The 19,219-nt window shown below is 46.1% G+C and overlaps 1 protein-coding gene across 2 annotated transcripts in view; it reads right to left on the minus strand.

Moving 5' to 3' along the window:
• Positions 1 to 15,307, minus strand: part of slc2a15b (solute carrier family 2 member 15b) — a 47,511-nt gene extending 32,204 nt beyond the window's left edge. For both annotated transcript variants that reach the window (XM_041838869.2, XM_045205761.1), the window contains exons 1-2: positions 15,204 to 15,307; positions 1,243 to 1,341 (exon numbers count right to left, since the gene is read on the minus strand). In XM_041838869.2, coding sequence (XP_041694803.2) covers positions 1,243 to 1,341; positions 15,204 to 15,248 — 144 coding nt within the window. In that variant the 5' untranslated portion in view covers positions 15,249 to 15,307. The remainder of the gene's footprint in view (positions 1 to 1,242; positions 1,342 to 15,203) is intronic.
• Positions 15,308 to 19,219: the final 3,912 nt, after the last annotated feature.

Below are 19,219 nucleotides of genomic sequence, written 5' to 3' on the forward strand. Positions count from 1 at the left end.
TGAGGATTGACCACAAGTTCTCAATGGGATTAAGGTCTGGGGAGTTTCTTGGCCATGGACCCAAAAGTTCAATGTTTTGTTCCCAGAGCCACTTAGTTATCACTTTTGCCTTATGGCAAGGTGCTCCATCATGCTGGAAAAGGCATTGTTCGTAACCAAACTGTTCTTGGATGGTTGGGAGAAGTTGCTCTCGGAGGATGTGTTGGTACCATACTTTATTCATGGCTTTGTTCTTAGGCAAAATTGAGAGTGAGCCCACACCCTTGGCTGAGAAGCAACCCCACACATGAATGGTCTCAGGATGCTTTACTGTTGGCATGACACAGGACTGATGGTAGCGCTCACCTTGTCTTCTCCGGACAAGCTTTTTTCCGGATGCCCCAAACAATCGGAAAGGGGATTCATCAGAGAAAATGACTTTACCCCAGTCCTCAGCAGTCCAATCCCTGTACCTTTTGCAGAATATCAGTCTGTCCCTGATGTTTTTCCTGGAGAGAAGTGGCTTCCTCGCTGCACTTCTTGACACCAGGCCATCCTCCAAAAGTCTTCGCCTCACTATGCGTGCAGACGCACTCACACCTGCCTGCTGCCATTCCTGAGCAAGCTCTGCACTGGTGGTGCCTCGATCCCGCAGCTGAATCAACTTTAGGAGATGGTCCTGGCGCTTGCTGGACTTTCTTGGGCGCCCTGAAGCCTTCTTCACAACAATTGAACTTCTCTCCTTGAAGTTCTTGATGATCCGATAAATGGTTGATTTAGGTGCAATCTTACTAGCAGCAATATCCTTGCCTGTGAAGCCCTTTTTGTGCAAAGCAATGATTACGGCATGTGTTTCCTTGCAGGTAACCATGGTTAACAGAGGAAGAACAATGATTTCAAGCACCACCCTCCTTTTAAAGCTTCCAGTCTGTTATTCTAACTCAATCAGCATGACAGAGTGATCTCCAGCCTTGTCCTCGTCAACACTCTCACCTGTGTTAACAAGAGAATCACTGACATGATGTCAGCTGGTCCTTTTGTGGCAGGGCTGAAATGCAGTGGAAATGTTTTTTGGGGATTACGTTAATTTTCATGGCAAAGAGGGACTTTGCAATTAATTGCAATTCATCTGATCACTCTTCATAACATTCTGGAGTATATGCAAATTGCCATCATAAAAACTTCATTCAAAACTTTTGACCACGACTGTATGTAGGCCTGCAGTATCTTATTGCATAGTGATGTTACTGTGGTGCCTCCTACCTGTGCAGGAGAGTTGACGACGGCCAGGTTGTAGCCATAGAGCATGGAGCTACCGAACGAGGCCAGGAAAGCCACGGCCAGCAGCGACTTGGTGAGAGACTAGAGGAAGGAAAAGATGACACAACATTAGGAGATGCTGTACAGGTGTAGGATCTTAATTTGATCATCATGTTGATTATTTTCCTGCTGTGAGAAACTGGTCAAGTTAAGATCCTATACCTGTAGGAGTTAGGAACACTGCAAAACCTGATGAGAAACATTCAAGACATCTGATAACATTTGGATCATTTTATCATACAATATGACCAGGGCCCAGGGGATTTCCTGAGCCCTGGTTACAGGTTATCAGGTAAATCTGGGCCCTGGTTACTGGCTATCAGGTAAAACTGGGCCCTGGTTACAGGCTATCAGGTAAAACTGGGGCCTGGTTATAGGTTATCAGGTAAAACTGGGGCCTGGTTACATGTTATCAGGTAAAACTGGGCCCTAGTTACAGGTTATCAGGTAAAGCCAAGCCCTCGTTACAGGTTATAAGGTAAAACTGGGCCCTGGTTACAGGTTATCAGGTAAAACTGGGTCCTGGTTACAGGTTATAAGGTAAAACTCAGGGTCCTAAATACACTCTTAGAAAAAAGGGATCCAAAAGGGTTCTTCGGCTGTCCCCATAGGAGAACCATTTTTGGTTCCAGGTAGAACCCTCTGTGGAAAGGGTCCTACATGGAGCCCAAAAGGGTTCTACCTGAAACCAAAAGGGTTCTACCTGGAACCAAAAAGTGTTCTTCAAATGGTTATCCTATGGGGACAGCAAAATAACCATTTTAGATAGCACCTTTTCTTCTAAGAGTGTATGACCAATAGATCTAGGATCATTTCATTAATGGAGTCATGTGATGTAGGCCTAAGTGTTGGAGAGAACAGTACAAACTGTGACTATAAATACTACGAAACAGGTCATTGGGCATTTCAATAGAAAATATACATAAGCATAGTTAATTATGCTTAATGATGATTTAAAATCAACATGTCAACATAACAGCTTTCTATTATGTACTGTACAGAACCAGTTTTCATAGGGAAGCTGACCTGAATGTAGCTACACAACAACACTTACAGTATAGTATTTTTGATATAATGAGCATTAAACTGTAGGTTACACTTCATAATTCAGTTCTGGATAAACATATCTGCAATGCAAGCAATTATTAAGTAAAGTATACAACTTTTACTGTTACTAGGCTACTTTAACAACAACAACCAACTGGGCCCAGTGGGATTCGGCTCTCGCTCCCGAGGGCACCAGCCGGGTGTCAGGGTTTCCTTCTCCAGGTAGAGCTTTACCTGGCAACCATTCACCCGGCGCCCTCGGGATACGAGAGCGTGTCCGCCCTCATCTCCTGTCTGTCGGGGAAGGCGCTCGAGTGTGCCAACGCCGAGTGGGGAGGAATTGACGCTACATCTGTCCGCTACGAGGATTTCACCCGCCGCTTCCGGGCAGTATTCGATCATCCACTGGATCGAGAGAGCGGCGGGCGAGCGTCTGTTCCACCTACGACAGGAGAGGAGGAGCGCCCAGGATTTTGCGCTGGAATTCAGGACTCTGGCAGCCAGCGCAGGATGGAATGAGAGGGCCCTGATCGACCACTATTGTTGCAGCCTAAGGGAGGACATTCGGCGGGAACTGGTCTGCAGGGATACCAATCTCAACCTGGACCAACTGGTGGAGATGTCCATCAGGCTGGATAACCTGTTGGAGACCTGCAGACGTTCTGATCAGGGCCCCTTCATTCCATCCCCCAGCACCTCCGACCCTACCCGCATGGAGCTCGGAGGTGCTGTCTTAGGGAGACCAGGAGAGGGGCCGTCCCCTGCACCAACTGTGGCCGCAGAGGACACACTGCGGGTCGGTGCTGGGGAGGGTCCCCAGGGAGTCGAGGCAATAGGCAGAGCACTGGTCGACCATCTCAGGTGAGTAAGCACCCGACTCACTCAGAGCTCCCTGTTGGTCAGCTGTGTATAGAGGTTGTTTTCCCAGAGTTTTCTCCTCATTCCCAGCATAAGGCGTTAGTAGATTCAGGCGCAGCTGGGAATTTGATTGATCGTCAATATTCACATAGTTTAGGGATTCCCACTGTTCGTGTTGATGTGCCCTTCCCTGTACACGCATTAGATAGTCACCCGCTAGGGTCAGGCCTAATCAGGGAGGTTACTGCACCACTCTTAATGAGGACGCAGGGGGGTCATGAGGAGAGGATTAGTCTCTATCTGATTGATTCTCCTGCGTATCCTGTGGTGTTGGGACTTCCCTGGTTAACCACTCATGACCCCACTATTTCCTGGCAACAGAGGGCTCTCAAGGGATGGTCCAGTCAGTGCTCAGGGAGGTGTGTAGGGGTTTCCTTAGGGGCTACTACGGTGGTGAGTCCAAACCAGGTCTCCACAATGCACATTCCTTCCGAGTATGCCGATTTGGCTCTCGCCTTCAGTAAAAAGAGGGCGACTAAATTACCACCCCATCGTCCGGGGGATTGTGCGATAAATCTCCAGGTAGGCGCAGCACTTCCCCGGAGTCACGTGTATCCTCTGTCACAGGAGGAGAAGGCGGCTATGGAAACATATGTCTCCGAATCTCTGTGACAGGGATACATTCGGCCTTCCACTTCACCTGTTTCCTCAAGTTTCATTTTTCGTGAAGAAGAAGGATGGTGTGTTACGCCCGTGCATTGATTACCGTGGGCTTAATCAGATCACTGTCAAGTACAGCTATCCCTTACCTCTGATAGCTTGTATGACGGAGTCACTGCACGGGGCGCGCTTCTTCACGAAATTGGATTTCAGGAGCGCGTACAACCTGGTGCGTATTCGGGAGGGAGATGAGTGGAAGACGGCATTCAGTACCACCTCAGGACACTATGAGTTCCTCGTCATGCCATACGGGTTGATGAATGCTCCATCAGTCTTCCAATCCTTTGTTGATGAGATTTTCAGGGATCTGCACGGACAGGGTGTAGTGGTGTATATTGATGACATTCTCATATACTCCGCTACACGAGCCGAGCATGTGTCCCTGGTGCGTAAAGTGCTTGGACGACTGTTGAAGCATGACCTGTATGCCAAGGCGGAGAAATGCCTGTTCTTTCAGGAGTCCATCTCCTTCCTAGGGTACCACATGTCTGCGTCTGGGGTGAGGATGGAGAGTGACCGCATTTTGGCCGTGCATAATTGGTCGACTCCAAACACGGTGAAGGAGGTGCAGTGATTTTTGGGGTTTGCCAATTACTACCGGAAGTTTATCCGGGGCTTTGGTCAGGTAGCGGCTCCCATTACCTCGTTGCTGAAGGGGGGACCGGTGCGTCTGCGGTGGTCAGCTAAGGCGGACAGGGCGTTCAATCATCTGAAGAACCTGTTTACCTCGGCTCCAGTGCTGGCTCATCCGGATCCCTCCTTGGCTTTCACGGTTGAGGTGGACGCGTCGGAGGCTGGGATAGGTGCTGTGCTTTCCCAGTGCTCGGGCACACCACCCAAGCTCCGCCCCTGTGCGTTCTTTTCGAAGAAGCTCAGTCCGGCGGAGCGCAACTATGATGTGGGGGACCGGGAGCTGTTGGCTGTGGTCCAAGCCCTGAAAGCGTGGAGACATTGGCTTAAGGGGGCTAAACACCCTTTTCTCATTTTGACTGACCACCGCAATCTGGAGTACATCCAGGTGGCGAGGAGATTAAACCCTCGCCAGGCAAGGTGGTCTATGTTTCTCACCCGTTTTGTTTTCACCCTTTCTTACAGGCCAGGTTCCCAGAACGCTAAGGCAGATGCTCTGTCCCGACTGTATTGCACGGAGGAAAGTTCCGTGGAGCCCACTCCCATACTTCCGCCATCGTGTCTGGTGGCACCGGTGGTGTGGGAGGTGGACGCGGACATCAAGCGGGCGTTGCGTAATGAACCCACTCCTCCCCAGTGTCCAGAGGGTCGTGTGTACGTCCCGCTGGAGGTCCGCAATCGCTTGATCTATTGGGCTCACACGTCCCCCTCCTCTGGTCATCCTGGCATCGGTCGGACAGTGCATTGTCTTAGTGGGAAGTACTGGTGGCCCACCTTAGCTAAGGACGTGAGGGTTTATGTTTCCTCCTGCTCGGTGTGCACCCAGTGTAAGGCTCCTAGACACCTGCCCAGAGGGAAATTGCAACCCCTACCCATTCCACAACGACCGTGGTCCCACCTATCGGTGGATTTCGTGACGGATCTTCCCCCCTCACAACGGAACACCACGATCCTGGTCGTTGTGGATCGGTTTTCTAAGTCCTGCTGCCTCATTCCTCTGCCCGGTCTCCCTACGGCCCTACAGACTGCTGAGGCCCTATTTACACATGTCTTCCGGCACTATGGGGTACCTGAGGATATAGTGTCTGATCGGGGTTCCCAGTTCACCTCAAGGGTTTGGAAGGCGTTCATGGAACATCTGGGAGTCTCGGTCAGCCTGACCTCAGGGTTTCACCCCAAAAGTAACGGGCAGGTGGAGAGAGTCAACCAGGAGGTGGGTAGGTTTCTGAGGGTCGTATTGCCAGGACCGGCGGGGGGAGTGGTCGGTTTTCCTCCCCTGGGCAGAGATGGCCCAAAACTCACTCCGCCACTCCTCCACTAACCTTACTCCATTCCAGTGTGTATTAGGTTATCAGCCAGTTCTGGCACCTTGGCATCAGAGCCAGATCGAGGCACCTGCGGTGGATGAATGGTTTCGGCGCTCGCAGGAAACCTGGAACGCTGCCCATGTGCGCCTGCAGCGGGCCATCGGGCGGCAGAAGGCGAGCACCGACCGCCACCGTAGTGAGGCTCCGGTGTATGCACCGGGGGACCGGGTCTGGCTCTCGACCCGAAACCTGCCCCTTCGCCTGCCCTGCCGGAAGCTGGGTCAGCGGTTTGTGGGGCCATTCAAATTCCTGAGGAGATTGAACGAGGTATGTTATAGGTTACAGCTTCCTCCTGAGTATCGTATTAACCCCTCGTTCCATGTGTCTCTCCTCAGGCCGGTGGTAGCTGGTCCACTCCAGTAGTCTGAGATACGGGAGGTTCCTCCGCCCCCACTGGACATCGAGGGGGCACCGGCGTACTCGGTTCGTTCCATCTTAGATTCGAGGCGTCGGGTGGGAGGCCTGCAGTATCTCGTGGAGTGGGAGGGGTAAGGTCCGGAGGAGCGGTGCTGGGTCCCTAGGAGGGACATCCTTGATCCCTCCATGTTGAGGGATTTCCACCGCAGTCATCCGACTCGCCCCGCACCGCGTCCTCCTGGCCGTCCCCGAGGCCGGTGGGGGGGTACTGTCGCGGATTCTGCAGAGGCTGTCCCTCCTCCTTGCTCGGGCAGGCTTCGGCGTTCGTCGTCACCGGAATACTAGGTACTGCCAATCTATGTTCTATGTTGCACCTGTTGTCTATTGTTACACACCTGTTGCCCATTATGTGATTACTCCTTCCTTATTTAACCCAGTGGCTCCCAATGTGTTTTGTGCGTGTTTGTTTTTCGTTTCGTGTGTCGTTGGTGAGCGGGTTAGTTCCTCCCTGTGTGGAGGTATTCTGTATTGTTGTCTTTACTTATTTCAGTAAAGTAAGTTTCATAGAATTCTGTGTCCTGCGCCTGACTTCGATCCACCGCATTACACTGACACTCGTGACAGGGTGTCAGACTCTGAAATGGTTCATTTCAATTATTCGATCTGTGGCCGGATTAGTATGGAATTATGAGATTAGTAAATGATGAGATTAGTAAATGATTTCGCATGTACAAACGTTTAATACAGCATAAATAGGGTATGAGTTGGATACTGTCTGGGACAAGGAGAGCTGTACTGTATTGGCTGTGATCCATTTCAGCACATGACCGTGTCCGAATGGGATTGGAGACTGGACCTTGGCCAGACCTGGGTCACGTTCATTGGGCACAAAACAGAAGATAATGTCAAATTTTTTCAAACACCTGAAACAGCTTTTTCCTGCAATCTAGAGCCATTATCATTATGCTTAATTCTATGTAAAATATGTTTATTTTTCTGCATATCTAAGCATATCTCTTGAGCTGTCTGTATCCTCCTGACTAGTGGTTCTTTTTTTTAAAGAAACTAAATATGCTTCTCTGGATCTCTGATAAAATCTGAGTAAAAGATTGAAAGGAATGTGAGTCTTATTCAGTACATTTAGTAATTGCTTGCAGTCTACCAACCTTGCCAGCACCTAAGATAGTTAGACAAGCTAGCTACTATCTTTACAACTTGATTGATAGCCTGAAATGGCTTCTTGGTAGCTAGTTATAAGGTTGGGAGATTGGGAACCTACTGTAGCTGGGCTAGCTAAAGCCAACTTCATAATATGTCTAGGTGGCTAGTAGTATTACAGAGAAACCAAAACATTTTTTAAAAACAAAAACGAAATATTTGGTCATTTTTTAACAGGAAAAATCTGAGGGGGCATGTGCCCCTGTGCCCTTATGGGCATAACGGCACTGCATAGACTGAGACATACTAGGTCAAGTAGAAGTACTGTGTTATTGTCTTCCTGGGGGTGGTGTAGTAGACAGGAGCCCTGCCTGAACTTCCTCAAAAAATTCTACAGCTGCACCATCGAGAGCATCCTGACTGGTTGCATCACCGCCTGGTATGGCAACTGCTTGGCCTATGACCGCAAGGCACTACAGAGGGTAGTGCGTACGGCCCAGTACATCACTGGGGCAAAGCTTCCTGCCATCCAGGACCTCTATACCAGGCGGTGTCAGAGGAAGGCCCTCAGAATTGTAAAAGACTCCAGCCACCCTAGTCATAGACTGTTCTCTCTGCTACCGCATGGCAAGCGGTACTGGAGTGCCAAGTCTAGGTCCAAAAGACTTCTCAACAGCTTCTACCCCCAAGCCATAAGACTCCTGAACAGCTAATCATGGCTACCCGGACAATTTGCACTGCCCCCCCACCCCATCCTTTTTACGCTGCTGCTACTCTAGTCACTTTAACTCTACCCACATGTACATATTACCTCAACTACCTCAACTAGCCGGTGCCCCCGCACATTGACTCTGCAACGGTACCCCCCTGTATATATAGCCTCCCTACTGTCACTTTATTTTACTTCTGCTCTTTTTTTCTCAACACTTTTTTTGTTGTTGTTTTATTCTTACTTTTTTTGTTTAAAATAAATGCACTGTTGGTTAAGGGCTGTAAGTAAGCATTTCACTGTAATGTCTGCACCTGTTGTATTCGGCGCATGTGACCAATAACATTTGATTTGATTTGATTTGAAACTTAGCCTCCTGTCCAGATGCTGAATTCCAGCACAGCCAGCTTAACTGACACCCCCCAGTACACAGGGTCAGTAGGTGAGAGAGGATTTAACTACGCCCTAATAACCAAACTTAACCAAACCTCATCAGGAGTACAGTAGAAATAGCAACAGAAGCTTGCTTTTGGGAAAGTCAACTGTGAATCGTATGTATGGGGGTGAATGGTTTAGGCATGGTACAACAAGATCACATAAGAATGACAAGAGCAAACATTACTGTCTGGATACGATAGGCTACAACTCCACAGCAGGTGTAGTAGCCTATAGCATGATTACAAACGTTATGTTATACTAATATTTACATTGAACGAATGAATATACAGTGGGGAAAAAAAGTATTTAGTCAGCCACCAATTGTGCAAGTTCTCCCACTTAAAAAGATGAGAGAGGCCTGTAATTTTCATCATAGGTACACGTCAACTATGACAGACAAAATGAGAAAAATAAATCCAGAAAATCACATTGTAGGATTTTTAATGAATTTATTTGCAAATTATGGTGGAAAATAAGTATTTGGTCAATAACAAAAGTTTCTCAATACTTTGTTATATATCCTTTGTTGGCAATGACACAGGTCAAACGTTTTCTGTAAGTCTTCACAAGGTTTTCACACACTGTTGCTGGTATTTTGGCCCATTCCTCCATGCAGATCTCCTCTAGAGCAGTGATGTTTTGGGGCTGTCGCTGGGCAACACGGACTTTCAACTCCCTCCAAAGATTTTCTATGGGGTTGAGATCTGGAGACTGGCTAGGCCACTCCAGGACCTTGAAATGCTTCTTACGAAGCCACTCCTTCGTTGCCCGGGCGGTGTGTTTGGGATCATTGTCATGCTGAAAGACCCAGCCACGTTTCATCTTCAATGCCCTTGCTGATGGAAGGAGGTTTTCACTCAAAATCTCACGATACATGGCCCCATTCATTCTTTCCTTTACACGGATCAGTCGTCCTGGTCCCTTTGCAGAAAAACAGCCCCAAAGCATGATGTTTCCACCCCCATGCTTCACAGTAGGTATGGTGTTCTTTGGATGCAACTCAGCATTCTTTGTCCTCCAAACACGACGAGTTGAGTTTTTACCAAAAAGTTATATTTTGGTTTCATCTGACCATATGACATTCTCCCAATCCTCTTCTGGATCATCCAAATGCAGTCTAGCAAACTTCAGACGGGCCTGGACATGTACTGGCTTAAGCAGGGGGACACGTCTGGCACTGCAGGATTTGAGTCCCTGGCGGCGTAGTGTGTTACTGATGGTAGGCTTTGTTACTTTGGTCCCAGCTCTCTGCAGGTCATTCACTAGGTCCCCCCGTGTGGTTCTGGGATTTTTGCTCACCGTTCTTGTGATCATTTTGACCCCACGGGGTGAGATCTTGCGTGGAGCCCCAGATCGAGGGAGATTATCAGTGGTCTTGTATGTCTTCCATTTCCTAATAATTGCTCTCACAGTTGATTTCTTCAAACCAAGCTGCTTACCTATTGCAGATTCAGTCTTCCCAGCCTGGTGCAGGTCTACAATTTAGTTTCTGGTGTCCTTTGACAGCTCTTTGGTCTTGGCCATATTGGAGTTTGGAGTGTGACTGTTTGAGGTTGTGGACAGGTGTCTTTTATACTGATAACAAGTTCAAACAGGTGCCATTAATACAGGTAACGAGTGGAGGACAGAGGAGCCTCTTAAAGAAGAAGTTACAGGTCTGTGAGAGCCAGAAATCTTGCTTGTTTGTAGGTGACCAAATACTTATTTTCCACCATAATTTGCAAATAAATTCATAAAAAATCCTACAATGTGATTTTCTGGAAAAAAAAATCTTAATTTGTCTGTCATAGTTGACGTGTACCTATGATGAAAATTACAGGCCTCTCTCATATTTTTAAGTGGGAGAACTTGCACAATTGGTGGCTGACTAAATACTTTTTTTCCCCACTGTACAAGTGTAAACAAAGTACCCAAGTATCACTCCTACTCCCCAGGCGTTATCATTTGTTGACTTCTGTAACCGTAAAAGCCTTGGTTTCTTGCACGTTAACATCAGAAGCCTCCTCCCTAAGTTTGAGTTATTCACTGCGTTAGCACACTCCGCCAACCCTGATGTTCTAGCAGTGTCTCAATCCTGGCTTAGGAAGGCCACCAAAAATTCAGAAATGTCCATCCCCAACTACAACATTTTCCATCTCGATAGAACTGCCAAAGGGAGTGGGGTTGCAATCTACTGTAGAGATAGCCTGCAGAGCTCTATCATACTATCCAGGTCTGTGCCCAAACAGTTTGAGCTTCTACTTCTAAAAATCCACCTTTCCAGAAATAAGTCTCTCACTGTTGCCGCTTGCCTCAGACCCCCCTCAGCCCTGAGCTGTGCCCTGGACACCATATGTGAACTGACTGCACCCCATCTATCCTCAGAGTTCGTACTTCTTGGTGACCTAAACTGGGATATGCTTAACACCCCGGCCAACCTACAATCTAAACTAGATGCCCTCAATCTCACACAAATTATCAACGAACCTAACAGGTACAACTCTAAATCTGTAAACATGGGCACCCTCATAAATATAATCCTGACAAATGTACCCTCTAAATACACTTCCGCTGTCTTCAACCAGGATCTCAGCGATCACTGCCTTATTGCCTGCGTCCATAATGGGTCCGCGGTCAAACGACCACACCTCATCACTGTCAAACGCTCCCTAAAACACTTTAGCGAGCAGGCCTTTCTAATTGACCTGGCCCGGGTATCCTGGATGGATATTGACCTCATTCCGTCAGTAGAGGATGCCTGGTTGTTCTTTAAAAGTGCTTTCCTCTCAATCTTAAATAAGCATGCCCCGTTCAAAAAATTCAGAACTAAGAACAGATATAGCCCCTGGTTCTCCTCAGACTTGACTGCCCTGTGGCGTACTGCATTAGCATCGAACAGCCCCCGCGATATGCAACTTTTCAGGGAAGTCAGGAACCAATATACACAATCAGTTAGGAAAGCAAAGGCTAGCTTTTTCAAACAGAAATTTGCATCCTGTAGCACTAACTCCAAAAAGTTTTGGGACACTGTAAAGTCCATGGAGAATAAGAGCACCTCCTCCCAACTGCCCACTGCACTGAGGCTAGGAAACACTGTCACCACCGATAAATCTACAATAATCGAGAATTTCAACAAGCATTTTGCTACGGCTGGCCATGCTTTCCACCTGTCAACCACCGCATTCCAGAAATAAGTCTCTCACTGTTGCCGCTTGCTACAGACCCCCCTCAGCCCCCAGCTGTGCCCTGGACACCATATCTGAATTGATTGCCCCCCCATCTATCCTCAGAGTTCGTACTGCTTGGTGACCTAAACTGGGATATGCTTAACACCCTGGCCATCCTACAATCCAAACTAGATGCCCTCAATCTCACACAAATTATCAAGGAACCTACCAGGTACAACCCTAAATCCGTAAACATGGGCACCCTCATAGATATCATCCTGACTAACTTACCCTCTAAATACACCTCCGCTGTCTTCAACCAGGATCTCAGCGATCACTGCCTTATTGCCTGCGTCCGTAACGGGTCTGCGGTCAAACGACCACCCCTCATCACTGTCAAACGCTCCCTAAAACACTTTAGCGAGCAGGCCTTCCTAATTGACCTGGCCCAGGTATCCTGGATGGATATCGATCTCACTACCCCGGCCACCAGCTCTGCACCCTCCGCTGCAACTTGCCCATGCCACCCCCCTCTTCTCCTTCACACAAATTCAGACAGCTATGTTCTGAAAGAGCTGCAAAATCTGGACCCCTACAAATCATCTGGGCTAGACAAACCTTTCTTTCTAAAAATAGCTGCCGGAATTGTCGCAACCCCTATTACTAGCCTGTTCAACCTCTCTTTCGTAACATCTGAGATCCCCAGATATTGGAAAGCTGCCACGGTCATCCCCCTCTTCAAAGGGGGTGACACTCTAGATCCAAACTGTTACAGACCTATATACATCCTGCCCTGTCTTTCGAAAGTTTTTGAAAGCCAAGTTAACAAACAGATCACCGACCATTTCGAATCACACCGTACCTTCTCGGCTATGCAATCCGGTTTCCGAGCTGGTCATGGGTGCACCTCAGCCACGCTCAAGGTCCTAAACGATATTATAACCGCGATCAATAATAGACAGTACTGTGCAGCCGTCTTCATCGACCTGGCCAAGGCTTTCGACTCTGTCAACCACCGCATTCTTATTGGCAGACTGAATAGCCTTGGTTTCTCAAATGACTGCCTCGCCTGGTTCACCAACTACTTCTCAGATAGAGTTTAATGTGTCAAATCGGAGGGCCTGTTGTCTGGACCTCTGGCAGTCTCTATGGGGGTGCCACAGGGTTCAATTCTCGGGCCGACTCTATTCTCTGTGTATATCAATGATGTCGATCTTTCAGCTGGTGACGCTCGGATCCACCTCTATGCGGACGACACCATTTTGTATACATCTGGCCCTTCATTGGACACTGTGTTAACAAACCTCCAAACGAGCTTCAACACCATACAACACTCCTTCCGTAGCCTGCAACTGCTCTTAAACACTAGTAAAACTAAATGCATGCTCTTCAACCGAACGCTGCTTGCACCCGCCCACCCGACTAGAATCACTACTCTCGGCGGGTCTGACCTAGAGTATGTGGACAACTACAAATACCTAGGTGTCTGGTTAGACTGTAAACTCTCCTTCCAGACTCACATTAAGCATCTCCAATCAAAAGTTAGATCTAGAATCGGCTTCCTATTTCACAACAAAGCCTCCTTCACTCATGCTGCCAAGCATGCCCTCGTAAAACTGACTATCCTACCGATCCTTGACTTCGGCGATGTCATTTACAAAATAGCCTCCAATAGCCTCCAAATTGGATGTAGTCTATCACAGTGCCATCCGTTTTGTCACCAAAGCCCCATATACTACCCACCATTGTGACCTGTACGCTCTTGTTGGCTGGCCCTCACTACATATTCGACGCCAAACCCACTGGCTCCAGGTCATCTATAAATCACTGCTAGGCAAATCCCCATCTTATCTTAGCTCACTGGTCACCATAGCAACACCCACCCGTAGTCTGCGCTCTACCAGGTATATCTCACAGGTCATCCCCAAAGCCAACACTTCCTTTGGCCGCCATTCCTTCCATTTCTCTGCTGCCAATGACTGGAACGAACTGCAAAAATCTCTGAAGCTGGAGACTCTTATCTCCCTCACTAACATTAAGCATCAGTTGTCAGAGCAGCTTACCGATCACTGCACCTGTACACAGCCATTCTGAAATTAGCCCACCCAACTACCTCATCCCCATATTGTTATTTATTTTGCTAATTTGCACCCCAGTATCTCTATTTGCACATCATCTTTTGCACATCTATCATTCCAGTGTTAATACGACATTTTAACTATTTTGCACTATGGCCTATTTATTACTATGGCCTTACCTCCATAACTTACTACATTCGCACACACTGTATATATATTTTCTGTTGTATTTTTGACTTTATGTTTTGTTTACCCCATATGTAACTCTGTGTTGTTGTTTTTATCGCACTGCTTTGCTTTATCTTGGCCAGGTCGCAGTTGTAAATGAGAACTTGTTCTCAACTGGCTTACCTGGTTAAATAAAGGTGAAATAAAATCAAAACATCCTGATGTAAATGTATTGACATAGATCAGTTATGGAGCTCAATCCGAAACAAAAGCTGTCCTAAAGTGGCTATAAAGATGGCTCAAACGCTTTGGGGCCTACCACTCATGTACTTTAGAGGCTTCCTCTATCTTGTGATCATCGTAAAACAAACTGTCAGACAAGGCCAGATTTCAGAGAAGTTAGGGTGAACAATAAAAAGCATAGTGTGCATGGCTGGCCTAGGGATCTAATTCAATCTTCTTAAAGGGCCAGCGGGAGAGACTAACAGATAACCACATGTGAAAATATATGAAAAGAGACAATGCAGCATTGTAACCTCCAATAGGTCGCTCTAGTCTTCTGACAAGCCTGGATTCAGTGGCTTGTATTGAAGTTCATAAGCTAAACTATAACTATAGATCGATCTTAGAAATACATATTTGTTCCCATTAAAAGTCCCAGTTACTCGACTACAGATAGGTATCCTTTTCTGAGTAAAATGTTGAAAACGTTACCACTTATAAGCTGAAGTTACAGCAGTTTAGATCTTCTGATGCTTTAACTGGAATACATGAGCTGCATTCCTTAGTGAATTGAAAGCACTGGCTGAGAGATTAATGCAGAGAGGTGTAAACCATGCACCAGGATGTACTGTAGGCTAAAACATATGCACAGTAATTTAAAGTCCATTACAATAGGCCAACAACATTGCCATGCCATTGAAGTAATATAAATAAATACAATCTGAAAGTAAGCCATACATAAACCCTATTGGTAGCCTACCATATATGGCCATAAAAGGGAAATGGCAAGTAGGCTTTAAGGATAAAAAATATATTGAAAGCCAGTTACTCTAATGTGTAGTGTATCTCATATTCCATATAAAATTGAAAAAGTGATATACTTGTAGAATGGCACAATTATGGTAGAAAAGTGATGAAAGAAAATCTAGTCACTATTTGTATAAAATAAACAAAAATCTATAGGAATCATCAATAAGGCAATTATTTAAACTTAATTAACACTTACCTCCACACATTTCCCATCTTCTGCTAATAACACTTCCTCTGCCATCTATGAAATCATCAATAAATGCTCCCCCGGTTTGCGGTGCGGTTTTAAGATAAAGGAATGTTAATCCTACAATACTTTTTATACCACAGGCATCTCCATCCATGTTATTTTGGGTGGAAGGAGGCGTGTTTTGATGACCGACATAATTGAGAAGTTGTGAAAGCGTCGGCCTACCAATCCGCGGAGCGCAAAGCCTACAGGTCCCTCCCAGTAGCAAAACAACCTCCTCAGCTCGGCGATCACATGATGGTTGTCAGCGTGATTCTCCAAGGCAAGGGCGACTACTGTAGTGAATTAAATCAGCTTTGCCTCCTTTGCCTCTGTTAATGTGTTTTTAAGAGCCTTCTGAGCAAAACCGACTGGAGGGAACACTCATAAGTGCATTGAAGAAAGACCTAAAAGAACAACAACGCTTCTTGCTAGTCTAAAGTGTATTATTGTAAAAATGACCAACATTAAATGTCTACAGCCCTACAATGTCCTTCATACATTTAGGCTATCCATCATTCTCATTCAGTAGACAGACTCATAAACATTGTAGATAGGCTAGCCTACTATACATATCATTTAATGTATAAAATCAAATGTTATTGGTCACATACACATATTTAGCAGATGTTATTGCGGGTATAGCGAAATGCTTGTGTTCCTAGCTCCAACAGTGCAGTAGTATCTAACAATTCATGTATGTTATGAGTGTTATTATTGTCATGTAATCCTACAGTAGGCCTGAATACAGTAAGTGTCCTCTTCAGTTATTAATCAAATATATAAGGCCAGATCAAATGTAATATTTGTGACTGTCTTCAGCTATGTGTCATTCAGAATATACAGTCTTAGGACAGTGACCAGTCCACCACCATGAGATCGCATACTACCACTAGTTAGTTGTGGATACTGAAATTCTTCACACAAGGTCGTTAATGTCTCCTGTCAGACCAAGTGTCACATTAACAGGCTATAGTGAAACCCACTGAGACGGCCTACTCTACTGTCTACACAACCTCTACTATGTTATGCTGTTATGTTAGTCTCTCAAGCCAACAGCAATAGCACCTGTGAAGTTGTCACTTAAGGATGGTTTTGTCGGAGTAATTCATTTGTTTGTTTGTTCATTCATTTATAAATTAGCTTATTTTATTTAGTGTCTAATAGCAATGGCTGATTTTCAACACCTATCTTGCACAGTCACTCAATAAAAAACATATTGGTACCCAATGACCTCAAAGCGAGCCCTGCATTACTGACGTCATCCACTTAACCAGTCGTCTCAGGTCTGCTCATGAGGATAGTCTGTTGATGACAATTTGACAATCAATCAGATCCTCACTCATGACTCTCAGCAGCATGTCTCCATTGAGTGTCCATTGGACACAGTAACCTCCCTGGGATGAGCCACACATGACTCAGCTACACTAGTTCATGTTTGACTGTTCTCAGAGAGGCATCCGGTCAGGTCAACCTCATGTGACGTTATGGAGGGAGCAGAGCTAATATTTGCACTAATTGGAGCAATTTGACATGGAAATGGATGTTAGCATAGCTATGAATTGAGCAGGCGCTTAAACCAGTATATGTAAAGAGATGTATGGAGGGTTGTTTGTCTTTCTAAGTAGCCTTGCTCATAGGCCTGCGATTTCAGTTTTCATCCTAAAGGCTTTGTTGTTCCAATATACAGTATGTTGTTGACTCATTATCCTAAATATGTTAACGTAATGTAAATAATGTTTGTTTATCATAAATGGGTTTAATTACTCACACTGTGATGAGGTGGTTTTGAAGGAGTCAGGCGTAGGAGGGTAAATCACAGAATAACAGGCTTTAATCCGCAAAATACAGGTTTACGCAGAAATGCGTCAAACACACTCCAGGGCACAAAACAGGCGCACTGGAAAATACAAGGCACACAGGAAATACTCCCGTCGATACAAAATACACGAGCTCCACCGAGCTTCACTAACCTCCACAATAAACAATCACCCACACAGACAAGGAAGCAGAGGGAACACTTACAGTGAAGGAAAAAAGTATTTGATCCCCTGCTGATTTTGTACGTTTGCCCACTGACAAAGACATGATCAGTCTGTAATTTGAATGGTAGGTTTATTTGAACAGTGAGAGACAGAATAACAACAAGAAAATCCAGAAAAACGCATGTAAAAAATGTTATAAATTGATTTGCATTTTAATGAGGGAAATAAGTACTTGACCCCTCTGCAAAACATGACTTAGTACTTGGTGGCAAAACCCTTGTTGGCAATCACAGAGGTCAGACGTTTCTTGTAGTTGGCCACCAGGTTTGCACACATCTCAGGAGGGATTTTCTCCCACTCCTCTTTGCAGATCTTCTCCAAGTCATTAAGGTTTCGAGGCTGACGTTTGGCAACTCGAACCTTCAGCTCCCTCCACAGATTTTCTATGGGATTAAGGTCTGGAGACTGGCTAGGCCACTCCAGGACCTTAATGTGCTTCTTCTTGAGCCACTCCTTTGTTACCTTGGCCGTGTGTTTTGGGTCATTGTCATGCTGGAATACCCATCCACGACTCATTTTCAATGCCCTGGCTGAGGGAAGGAGGTTCTCACCCAAGATTTGACGGTACATGGCCCCGTCCATCGTCCCTTTGATGTGGTGAAGTTGTCCTGTCCCCTTAGCAGAAAAACACCCCCAAAGCATAATGTTTCCACCTCAATGTTTGACGGTGGGGATGGTGTTCTTGGGGTCATAGGCAGCATTCCTCCTCCTCCAAACACGGCGAGTTGAGTTGATGCCAAAGAGCTCGATTTTGGTCTCATCTGACCACAACACTTTCACCCAGTTCTCCTCTGAATCATTCAGATGTTCATTGGCAAACTTCAGATGGGCCTGTATATGTGCTTTCTTGAGCAGGGGGACCTTGCGGGCTCTGCAGGATTTCAGTCCTTCACGGCGTAGTGTGTTACCAATTGTTTTCTTGGTGACTATGGTCCCAGCTGCCTTGAGATCATTGACAAGATCCTCCCGTGTAATTCTGGGCTGATTCCTCACCGTTCTCATGATCATTGCAACTCCACGAGGTGAGATCTTGCATGGAGCCCCAGGCCGAGGGAGATAGACAGTTATTTTGTGTTTCTTCCATTTGCGAATAATCTTACCAACTGTTGTCACCTTTTCACCAAGCTGCTTGGTGATGGTCTTGTAGCTCATTCCAGCCTTGTGTAGGTCTACAATCTTGTCCCTGACATCCTTGGAGAGCTCTTTGGTCTTGGCCATGGTGGAGAGTTTGGAATCTGATTGATTGATTGCTTCTCTGGACAGGTGTCTTTTATACAGGTAACAAGCTGAGATTAGGAGCACTCCCTTTAAGAGTGTGCTCCTAATCTCAGCTCGTTACCTGTATAAAAGACACCTGGGAGCCAGAAATCTTTCTGATTGAGAGGGGGTCAAATACTTATTTCCCTCAGTAAAATGCAAATCAATTTATAACATTTTCTACATGCGTTTTTCTGGATTTTGTTGTTGTTATTCTGTCTCTCACTGTTCAAATAAACCTACCATTAAAATTATAGACTGATCATTTCTTTGTCAGTGGGCAAACGTACAAAATCAGCAGGGGATAAAATACTTTTTTCCCTCACTGTATACAATGACTAATGAGGGAATAAGGACCAGGTGTGTGTGATTGAAGACAAGACAAATGGAGTGATGATAAATTGATCAGCAGTAGCCGAATGCCGAAACCTGCCCGAACAAGGAGGGGAGGCAGCCTCGGCGGAAGTCGTGACACACACACTCGTGTTTGTATTTGTATTTATTATGGATCCCCATTAGCTGCTGCCAAGGCAGCAGCTACTCTTCCTATGGTCCAGCAAAATTAAGGCAGTTATACATTTAGTACAAATACACAATTATAACATAGACCACCAGGCACTTTTTAACAAAGCACAATACCCTTTCCAAAAGGTCCTTTTTGGATTCTGGGCAAATTTTGCA

Source organism: Coregonus clupeaformis, chromosome 20 (genome assembly GCF_020615455.1).
Source record: "Coregonus clupeaformis isolate EN_2021a chromosome 20, ASM2061545v1, whole genome shotgun sequence".
NCBI classification, from domain to species: domain Eukaryota; kingdom Metazoa; phylum Chordata; class Actinopteri; order Salmoniformes; family Salmonidae; genus Coregonus; species Coregonus clupeaformis.